Here is an 11,155-nt window from a genome sequence, read left to right on the forward strand (position 1 = left end):
CATTCATTGAAGAAAAATGACAAAAAGGACCAGACGGCCTGTCATATATATTAAAAGGGTTTAAAGGAATCAATGCTGATGTTTGAATTTGATTTGTTTATCTCATATTCTCCTATTTATCACAAGTCAAAACAGCCAAATGTATGCAATTTACTTTGGTAAGTATTTCTTAAAACATGAGACCAAACTCACTAATACGACTAGAGAAAACTCTACTTCAAAGTATCAAAAGTCAGAGGACTCTTTCAGACTGACCACTTCCAGAATGTCAGACTATTGTAAATTATTCTTTATTTAATTTCATTATTACAAAATGCATCAGCTGTTTCGAAATGTATCTACAATCCCACTCGTGAGTACAGCTGTCAAATGAAGGTAGTGGAGTCATAAGTGGTGAAATGTGCATGGAGTAGAAGTATAAAGTATCATGTAATGAAAATACTCAAGTAAAGTAAAAGTACCTCAGAAGTGTACTAATAGTATTCAGCCATAGGAACATGGTAACACTGGTTGGTTACTGGGTCTCTGTGTTCTGTAGAAATATTAGATGGAGGACAGAACTGCAGCTCATAATCTGATCACAATAACTGTCTCTAGAAAATGGGCGACAGCTGATGTTTATGGTGAAGTCCCTTATCATTTCAGTGAACTAATATAAGACACAAATCCAAATAAGTTACAAGGCTTTATTCTATATTTCACTGCACATTAAATACTTGTTAGTACGCAGATTTCCAAATAAATATCTACATGTATATTAACATGTTGCATAAATAGATAAATACATGAATAGATAAAAGCATCAACAGTGTGTCATGTCATTCAGCACAATAAATACACAGGGTGTTCACCAGAGAAGCACAATGATGCCATCTTCTGGTGAAACGTGACTTAAGACAACACACGAAGCATTTCACTTTCTGTACTTGGTACATACAGTAAATAGAAGCACTGGAATACTCGCAACCTTTTACCAGACAACCGTATCGTGTCTTTGTTGCTTTTCTGAATCAAAATAGCTGAAGTGCAGTATATTATTACGCTCTGTTCAATACCCCCAAAATAATGTCTTCTTCAGAGGGTCAAACTTGACCCCCAGATGCAGATCCACATTCCACTTTGGGCGTCTTTGGCAGGTTTTTAACTCTGACGTTCAACCTCCTCTCGGATGCTGAAGATTCGGGAGCGCGTGGCGGACTCCAGGCACATTGCCAGCGGCTTGTTGTCCTGCTGCGCCGTGCTGATGTACCAGTTCTGGTAGGCAACGGACATGAGGGTGCTGATGTTCACCCCGGTGTCCTGTCTGTAGAAGAGGAATCTCACCAGGTCGCTGTCCATGCTGATGCTCGTGCCCAATCCGCTCAACAGACTCTTGTTCTCCACCGCCTGAGGGTGTGAAAAGGTAAAGGTCAGGGTCTGCGTAAAGGGTCACTGCATCACCCTTTCATAGCACGACAAAGTGTGTGGTGAGAATCGCGTGACGAGTCACGAGCTTTACCTCCAGATGCAGAGTTGGCTCGGCACCATCTTTGCGGCAACTCAGGTAGAGATTTGTGCCCTTGATGCCCAGAGCCACCGTTCTGCCCTCGACGCTGGGTGCAGGGTGCAAGTATGTGGACATGTTCAGGAGAACTGAGGAGAGAAGAGAGGGTAGAGGTTCGCTTTTATTGAAAACTGAAAGACTGTCTGTCATGGTGCTACTTTAAGTGCAGTTTACTAAAGGTACATTAGCATTTGTACAACAGGTAAAAGGCATCAAACTGCTTTGACTTGGAGGTAGTTATGATATATATATATATATATATATATATATATTTGAGATCTGTTTTCAAAAGTACCCAATACCATCAGTTACACCAGTGGTGCTGCTACTTTATACTTCTATTCCACTCTGGATGTGTGAGCTACTCTGGACAAACAGGACATCAGACAAACACAACGAGGTTTCTGTGAAGGATCTGTGTGAAAAGAAGAATCCATCAGAAAGTGCTAAGAGGTGCTGCTATTGATCAACCTGTGCAGCAAAGAACAACATGGACTTTGTCTCCATCTTGTGACGTTTACAGGAAGTACAATGTGTCCGTGCCATCACATCCTGTACACATGCTGCACATTCTATAACGTTGATGACATTGAGCACATGTGAGCATGTTGTCCCTGAGAAGTGCATTCAGTAGGTGACAGAATGAATGAAATGTAACAGTGAAAGCATTTCTTAAACAGTGTGTTGTGTGTGTACAACCCTCAGTGCTCCCTCTCTTCAGTGAGGCTGTCTATAACAGACGTGAGCATCAACGCACTGTTACAACTTCACATTACAAAGATGATCAACAACCACAATCATTCTGCTTCTTTGAGTTGTTAACAAACACAAAGTCTAAAAGCGAGTCGTTCCTCGAGGAGATTGTTGAGTATTATTATTATTTAACTTTTTGAGATTAATTTACATATTGTCTTTTGTTATGATCTGGTTGATTAATTGTTTTTCATTATTTGTATTCTTTGTAATTCGTCACATGAATATTTCACAGATGTTTGTAAAGAAACTTGAAACAACTTCATACAGAACATTGTGAATAAAACCTGTTGGTGATTTAATTACACGTCATGAAGCAGCATCCATCTGATGTACATTTATAAAGATATAGTTGATTCAATGAAATAAGACGTTTTAAACTAAAGTTCCTTTATGTTGATCACAAACATTTTAATTCATCGTTCATGTTACTGATCATGTAAAAACTACAAAAATCCTCATAAACAGAATGAAGAAGCTTTGAAAGAATTACAGACTGAATCAAAACCCATTTATATTATTATGATCCATACTGTTCACCTGGTTTAATAATTGTATATATTTTAGATTCTTAGACTTTATATTTACACTCTTTATCTCTTCTAAACATAGAAAACAATTAAAACAGATGATTATAACAAATATAACAAAGTATCCAAAACTAAAATAACTCAACAGAAAAATATAAAATGTCAAAAAACACAATGTTTATAATCTGAATTAACAGCTTTTATCTTAAAAGTTTTTATTTTTAACACATTTTTGCACAACTACAGATTCTTACATCTTTAATTTATTAACTTCCAAAAATGAATTTCAGATTAAAACAATGATTTCTGTGTTGAGTAGTTAACGACAGTAGAGACAGTTAAGAAAAACAATTTCAATCATTAAAGATAATCAATCAGAGTCAGAATGTGTTTTGATTCACTGAACCTCTGAGACTCTGAGTGTAAAGTGTAAAACACTGAAATTATAACATCAAAGCTGAAATAACTCAACAGAAGATCCAGAAATCTAATAAACTAAAACTGATGTCTGATGAAGATCAAAGTTAAAGAAACACACAACTGGAAACAAAGTGTTTGGTTTAGTGGATTCACTAAATGTTAGATTGTGTTCTGATTAAACACAAGATGATGATTTAGTTATAGTTGAAAAATGATTTGTTTTTGTGTGAAAGTTGATGATCTGATGATGTAATACAGTTTGATTCTGATGAGTCATAACTGTTGATTGTATTGATTCTATCAATGAGATGTTGACTCACAGTGAAGTCAGAGTAAAGTCTGAACAAACACTAACATGTCTGAACATCACAGAGAAATATCAGTTTGACACATTTTGATATCAGCAGTTTTAGCATCACCAGACTTTCCAATACAGAACCATGGGAAGAGTTTCTCAGTGAAAGTGTCTCTGAGAGTGTAGATGTGAGTCATGTCTTCAGGGTCGTAGAAGGACACGTCCCCCATGTCATAGTCCAGCTGGACTCTGATCCTCTGGAGACTCTTCTTCACTCTGACAGTCTGACTAGATCCATCACTGTATTTTCCACTACGATGAGTTAAACACCAGACTCCATATTCTGGTGAAACAAATATCTTTCCCTTCCTGTCAACTGACTCTTTAGCCAAACCTACAAACCAGTGAGGATGGTCTCCCACCTCCACCTCCCAGCTGTGTTTCCCTGAGCTGAAGCCCTCAGAGCCCAGAACAGTGGTAGAATAAGTGTTTCTCTCTGGATTGTCAGGAAGCTTCTGGTCTGTGTCTCCATGTCTCACACTGGTCAGATCATCAGACAGATAGAGCCAGGGGTTTGCAGTGTTTGGGTCCAGAATGACAGGACTGAAGTGGACCTTGTCCTTCATCTTCTCCCAGACTCTGAAGGACAGGTTGCCCAGGTGTTTGGCCACATCTATCAGCACTCCTGAGACCAGCTGTGGATCTGACAGTGAGCTCTGGACTCTGGCTCTGGTCTGAGTGGCTTTATAACTGCTGAGGAATGACACGTTGTGTTTCTGCAGGTCTTCTTCAACAGCAGAGATGCTGTCTGACAGAGAGGAGATCTGCTCCTGAATCATCTTCATCTCTCTGCTGATAGTCTTCCCCTTCTGCTGCTCTTCCTCCCTCAGAGCTGTCAGTCTGGACTCCTCTTCCTCTTTCAGGAACTGGTGGAGCTTGTTGAACTCTGCTCTGATCTGCCTCTCTGTGGACAACAGCTGCTTCTTGGAGTGTTCAATCATTTCATTGTATGTTTCCTCCACTTGTTTGTGTTTGTCCCTCTTGTCCTGCAGAGACTCTAAGTCAGATCTCAGCTGGTCCTTCAGGTCACTGACTGCTTGTTCTATAGGAACCACCTTGTGACTCTGGTGGAGAGAAAACTCACAGACAGGACACACAACACTCTCTTCATCCTTACAGAACAGTTTAGTCTCTTCTCCATGTTTACTACACACCACCTCCACCTTCTTCTCTCCTTTTTCTGTCTCAGGTGATCCAGTTTTCTGTCTCTCAGCAAACGAGTCAGCCAGTTCCTTCAGTGGAAAGTTCACCCAAAGATATTCTTTTGAGGATTTTCTTTTACAAATGGGACAGTTTTTGTTTTTAGCTTGTTTCCAGAATAGTTGCAGGCAGCTTGAACAGAAGCTGTGGTTGCAGCTCAGAGACACAGGATCTCTGAACGTCTCTGAACAAACATGGCAGTTCAGGAAACTTTCAACAAGAACTATCTTCTCAGCCATTTGTCTTGGTATCTAAATCATCTTTCAATAACAAGACTCACCAAGTTACTGTTCCGTCTCTTCACTGGTTCAAATACTCCAAACGTGTGTTTTCCAGCAGAGATCTCACACCCTGTAATGGCGTCTCAGCTCTGTTCAACAATGTCAAAATCTTCTTTCTGTTCCACAAACCTGTGTGACAGGTGTAGTTATTAGGAGGAAATGCTGTTATGTCATTTAGTCACCAATAGATGGTGTCAGCCGCTGTAACAGGAAACGTGCTAAAATCTCTTCATGACTGTGTTCATTTCATCCAGGTGGACTAAATAAAGATCACACTCGATTAACTAAAGTAAGAGGGGAGAAACGAACACGACAGCAGGGTTAAATCAAAAATCACGATCAATGTCTCAAAGTTTCATGAACCGGTTTCAACATATAAAACCTATATTCACAGATTTATATCATCTCTGTACATTGCACATATTCTCCGTGATGTGAACTTTAGCACATTCCCTGATAAATTGTTTTGCAACAAGGCATTATCTTAATAAATATGTGCTAGTTGGCAGAACACAAATCTGAACTTTGGATAAAGCCGAGTTAAAAATTCTGGTTTCATTTTGCTGACATGTCAATATATGTTCCATTACTCCATAACCGTTAGTTGACGAACTTACAGATGTAATGCCATTAGATGTAGCACCCTATCGTTTAAAATGTGTTTTAAATGGTATTCAGACAACAGCAGAGTGGGACTGTGGTTCTAAACACTCTCTGATCAGCAAACAATGGTGGCGGACACATGTCCAAAGCACAAAACTCCAACTATCCAACGAAAATCTACCACGGTGATGAACGGGAGGACTGTGAAGGTTATTGGGGGGACCAAGCTGTGGTTTAGATTTCACGGAGCTGTGTTTCCACACACGTGCCCTTCGATACATGTCCGTGTTGTGGAAGGAAGCGACCCGGAAAGACCCATAATTGGCGCGGATGCAATCCGTTACCTTGCACACGCGTTTACTAAAAATGCGGTGCAAGGTTTCACTATCATGCCTCGCAAGTATTCAGTTGCTTGCAAAGTAAACGGAATAGATACGGAGGCTGTGTTGCATTCTGGATATGCAGCGTCATATGTACACACTAAATGGACAGAAAAGCACATCCCTAATGAAGTCAGACCTCTCGTAGAGCTATACAGCGGCCAAGGGTCGATTCCATTTACAGCTGATGTCTCGCGTGAGCGTGTAATCGGGTGGATCCAAGCCAACCTTAATATGGACACGTTGGAAGAGCAACAACTCAATGTGCTAATGCTGGTTGTGTCGGGTCTTGAGAAAACCACCGTCATTGGAGCTAATGTGTTGCGTGCTCTCATCAAACAGAAGCCCACGGGACCTGCAGCCCAAAATATTCGTGGAGGCGCTGGTTCCAGGAGAAGAAAAGTCAACCGGACCAAAAAAAAATAAAAATAAGTTGACGGAAGATCAGGTCCCCCCCCCCCCCAGCAGTCAGCTGAGTCCACACCGGAGGAGTTGGCTGAGAGTCTATACCGGAAGAGTCGTCTGAGTCTATACCGGAGGAGTCGGTTGAATCCATACCGGAGTCGTCAGCTGAGTCCACACTACTTCCATATTGTGAATTTTGCAGAGGTCCATGTCGCTTTACCCCATCATAGAGGCAGAGACCACCGGAGCAGGTCACCTCAATGTGGGGCAGGACTTGAGCTCTCACGGCCACCTCAGTTAGAAGGCTTGAGCCTTTGTGAGTCTGTGGGACTTCTACTGCAATGGTAGTTAATTAAGGATTTTCTCCAGTGTGCTCTGGTTTCCCCAGTTTAACACGTCAAAATGAATTCAATAACATCAAAAAAATTAAAAATGTCATTAAATTTGCTTATCTCACTTGTCATTTTTCTGTAAGAGCTGTAATTATGTAACTCAGAATGAAGTTTTGATGTTTTATTTGTATAAAGTACAATAAGAAGTACCAAAAAGACTTTAAGTCATGACACTAAATTCATTTCTACAAAATAACCAAAAATAATTTTCTAGAACAATAACATTAAAACAAAAATTATGATCAATGTCTCAAAGTTTCATGAACCAGTTTCAACACATAAAACCTACATTCATAGATTTATATAATTTCTGTACATTGCACATATTCTCCGTGATGTGAACTTTAGCAAATTCCCTGATAAATTGTTTTGCAACGAGGCATTACCTTAATAAATATGTGGCAGAATACAAATCTGAATTTTGGATAAAGCCGGATTCAAAATTCTGGTTTCATTTTGGAGACATCCAAAGACATCCCAGTGAGCATTTTTCCGTTTAGACCAGATTTCAACGGGATTTGCAAGACTAAAATTGTTCGCCTTCTACATTGTGCTAATAGTATATCTTCATTTTAGAGGTTTACTAAGAATCCTCATCCACATTTATCAGTTGAAAGCCAATATTGCAAATCCCAGTGAAATCTGGTCCAAACGTGAACGTTTAATCAACGTCTTCAAATAGTCGACGGGCGAAAAAAACGTCACTTTTGAACCACTTTTAACCATCTTTTAAACGTCACCGTATTTTCAATGTAGAAATGTTTTGAACGTGAAATGTCCTAAATACCAGTGGTGGCTGGTGGCAAATTTTCTAGGTAGGGCCATCCAATCAAACCTCATCCACATTTATCAGTTGAAAGCCAATATTGCAAATCCCAGTGAAATCTGGTCTAAACGTGAACGTTTAATCAACGTCTTCAAATAGTCGGCGAAAAAAATTTGACTTTTGAACAACTTTTAAACGTGTTTTCAATGTAGAAATGTTTTGAACGTGAAATGTCCTAAATACCAGTGGCGGCTGGTGGATAATTTTCTAGGTAGGGCCATCCAATCAAACCTCATCCACATTTATCAGTTGAAAGCCAATATTGCAAATCCCAGTGAAATCTGGTCTAAACGTGAACGTTTAATCAACGTCTTCAAATAGTCGACGGGCGAAAAAAACGTCACTTTTGAACCACTTTTAACCATCTTTTAAATGTCACCGTATTTTCAATGTAGAAATGTTTTGAATGTGAAATTTCCTAAATACCAGTGGTGGCTGGTGGAAAATTTTCTAGGTAGGGCCATCCAATCAATTTCAGCAAACATCCCAGTAGGATTTAATGCAAAAAAATGAAGGTATCAAACGCACATTACAACTTTGCAGTTAAATATTTAACAATTATTCGAACATGAAATAAAGCAGTAAATAACACTTTGATAAACACGTCAGGACATCATATTTTTGTCACCCTCACAGGGAATTCAGTATAATATATATATATATCATATAATATTCAGTATAATATAAAACAAACACATACATATATAGATATCAGTATATATCTATATATATAAAAAATATAATATAATAGAACATGTTTATTTATTGAGATGCCCCTATGGACCTTGTTATAGGGAGGCAAAGATCAGGAGAAGTAAACATGAAGTGAAAAAATTAGGAATACTGATGTTAATTTAAGCTATGATGAGTTTTCACTGTTAATTTACCATCTCAATTAAATGTTAAATTAAAAGAAAATATGTTCACTTTGCCTAATATGTAGCTTGACAGAGTTCTCCATGTGTGCCCTGGTGTTCTCATGTTTCCTTACTTCCTCAGACAGGTGCTTCATGTCCCTCACTCCCTAACTGTCCGTGCTAGATCTGTCCCCGTTGTTTTAAAAAGCTAAATACGTTATTAGCGTGACTGCATCCAGCTAGCCAAACCTGCCTGTCTAGCTACTAGAGAAGCTTCCCTTTCCCGCCAGTCTGCTGTCTGATTGTGAGGTCAGGCTGATCTGGGATCAGCTCTTACAGCTGTAGTTTCTCCGCCAAAGTTCTCCTCTCAAACGGGTCTTGGAGGAGAGAGTAGTGCTCGCGCTGGCGCTGGCGCTCGCCTGTAGAGACTTCTGCTGACGAGAATCTTGGGACTTTGGCCCCGAGCTGAATCTATTTGAGGACGCTGATTGGCTATATTGTATGTCACTCATTTGTTGTCTTTAATCAGCAATTGGCTAAACTGCTTCATAGACCCGCCTCTTGTGGGCCATTTGTCTATGGTCCCAGCGCTGCTGAGACGTGCAGACAGGGGGTTAGGACGTACAGGAAAAGCATATATTTTGCGCAGATATCATAATTTACAAATATTACTGGTTACATTCCATATTTCAAAAACACAAATATTGACAATTTGTATAATTTTTTATTATGATAATTTTATTTTTTTTGTGGCTCAAGGTGGGGCCACGCCCCATGGCCCTCTATTGGCCAGCCGCCACTGCTAAATACTAATAATACTAATAATTTTATAACGTCGGGCTACAGCGATAGTCCATAAATACAGTCTCCAACATTAACTAACACACATGTTTATGTTTACTGTTTGTCCATGCTGCTGTAGGCACAAGCTAACATGCGAACGTTACAAGCTAGCAGCTTCGACCGCATGGTGAGCACAACATGATATTTTGGTTTGCAATATTGTAATTCAGTAGTTCAAGTGCTTACACAGTATGTCGTTAGCGTGAAGCCTCGTTTATTCCGTCAGCTCGTTCACTTCGCTCCTCATGTCCCGTGCCGAGTTTCCAGACACAGCTGCATGTTTCAAAGTTGTAGTAGGATCTCTGAGCCTAAGTGCCTGCGCATGCGTGTTCCAGCAGTAAACACAGACTCGTATTTTACAAGAACATAGAGACATATTGTACTCTGCTCTCATTACGATGTCCTGGGAGCTTCTTGTTGACAGCACACAGTCTATAGTTCCATATTTATGACATTTTATATAAAACATTAAATGCGTTGAAATCACGTCTTCGTGTAGACCACATTTCACCCGGCCAGCGTAATATGACTTTGGAGAAATACGTTCAAAGTAACCAATATCGTGTCTCTTTCAAACCTACAACTGAAGAAACCATCAATATGTTATATGTCTTAGATGTTCAGACACAATTTCAACCAGTTTTAAACAAATCCGGGTTGGTGTTCACTGGGTGTTCTCAGCATTATTTTATTTTTTTTGTTGGTATTTGTCTTTTCATTGTTTTGTTTTTGTTTTGGGGAGGCATTGCCTGATGAGTTCAGTGTACAGAGCCGGTGTGTCCCCAACTCTGGGTGGACTTTTGTATATAATCATCAATCAAAACGTACAGACGCAAATAATTAATAAATAAGACAAACGCATTCCATCGGTCCTGTAGGCTACTTATATGGAGGACACAGAACACAGTATAAATACCACAGAACACAGTATAAATACCACAGGCTGTGTATAAATACTCAATGCAGTTTGTTAGAGAGGTAACAGGCTACAGAGAGAAAACACCTCTACAGTGATGATTACTGTGTGTCTTTATTAGTGTTTAGTATTATTAGTTACTATTATTAAGTACAGTGATCATGTGTGCAGACACAAACTTCTCAAACGTCTCTCCAGCTGTTAAAGCCGACTGACATCTGATCCAGCTGTGATTAGAGCCGCCGTCATCAGAAACAGACGGCCGCTTCATGTGACGCTTTAGAGGAAAGGACGTTTCTTTTCTCTTAAAACATATTTCCTCGTTTCCTCTCCTCGCAAGGAAAAGACTCAAGTGAGAGAAACGGGGACTTGGGATGTACCCTTACTCAGGTACTTCCCTCTTTCTCACTCTGCTCTTAGTAAATGTTCCTACTCTGCCCCCTAGAGGTCAGGATGACGTAATAAATACTCACAACATCTTGTTTCACAATGTTTTTCCACATTTCTTTCCATTTCTTTCTCTTAAATTTTACATTTTTTCTTTCTTATCTTGTTCAATTTTACTTATTCTCTTTTGCTTATCTAAAATGTATTTTACCTTTTTGATGATGTCTTTTTGTCTTTTATAGTTACATATTATTTTATTTTGTATTTATTTGATTAAGTTTTCCTCCATAATAATAGGATATTCCTTGTTTTCTGGAGGACGTAAACTAAAAAAGTTGAGTCCAAAATGGGATGATGAAAGGGATTATCAGCACCTTACACTGATGGACCTGACAGATGTTGAGTCAAAGTAATCTTATGAACATTGCAATTTGTTTAAAATATATATTTTTTTACGAAATAGT

General features: G+C 39.2%; 2 protein-coding genes across 4 annotated transcripts; both read right to left on the reverse strand.

Annotated features, from left to right (window-relative positions):
- Positions 1-731: 731 nt before the first annotated feature.
- LOC142964553 (interleukin-1 beta-like) lies at positions 732-5,304 on the reverse strand. Of its 3 annotated transcripts, none has more exons than XM_076104919.1 (3): positions 5,082-5,304; positions 1,499-1,632; positions 732-1,386 (listed from the first exon to the last, which is right to left on the reverse strand). In XM_076104919.1, exons 2-3 carry the CDS (start codon positions 1,619-1,621, stop codon positions 1,141-1,143), a joined length of 369 nt encoding a protein of 122 aa, XP_075961034.1. In that variant the 5' UTR covers positions 1,622-1,632; positions 5,082-5,304; the 3' UTR covers positions 732-1,140. The 3 variants fall into 3 exon arrangements, with proteins under 3 accessions (XP_075961034.1, XP_075961035.1, XP_075961033.1); XM_076104920.1 differs by lacking the exon at positions 5,082-5,304 and adding an exon at positions 1,846-2,074; XM_076104918.1 differs by lacking the exon at positions 5,082-5,304 and having other exon boundaries at positions 1,499-1,809.
- Positions 2,678-5,040, reverse strand: LOC142964552 (nuclear factor 7, brain-like). The gene has a single exon (XM_076104917.1). The coding sequence runs from the start codon at positions 5,038-5,040 to the stop codon at positions 3,613-3,615; it is 1,428 nt and encodes a 475-aa protein (XP_075961032.1). The 3' UTR covers positions 2,678-3,612.
- Positions 5,305-11,155: the final 5,851 nt, after the last annotated feature.

The sequence above is a fragment of the Anarhichas minor genome, unplaced genomic scaffold (assembly GCF_050575085.1).
Source record: "Anarhichas minor isolate MPS153535 unplaced genomic scaffold, ASM5057508v1 ptg000030l, whole genome shotgun sequence".
Lineage (NCBI taxonomy): Eukaryota > Metazoa > Chordata > Actinopteri > Perciformes > Anarhichadidae > Anarhichas > Anarhichas minor.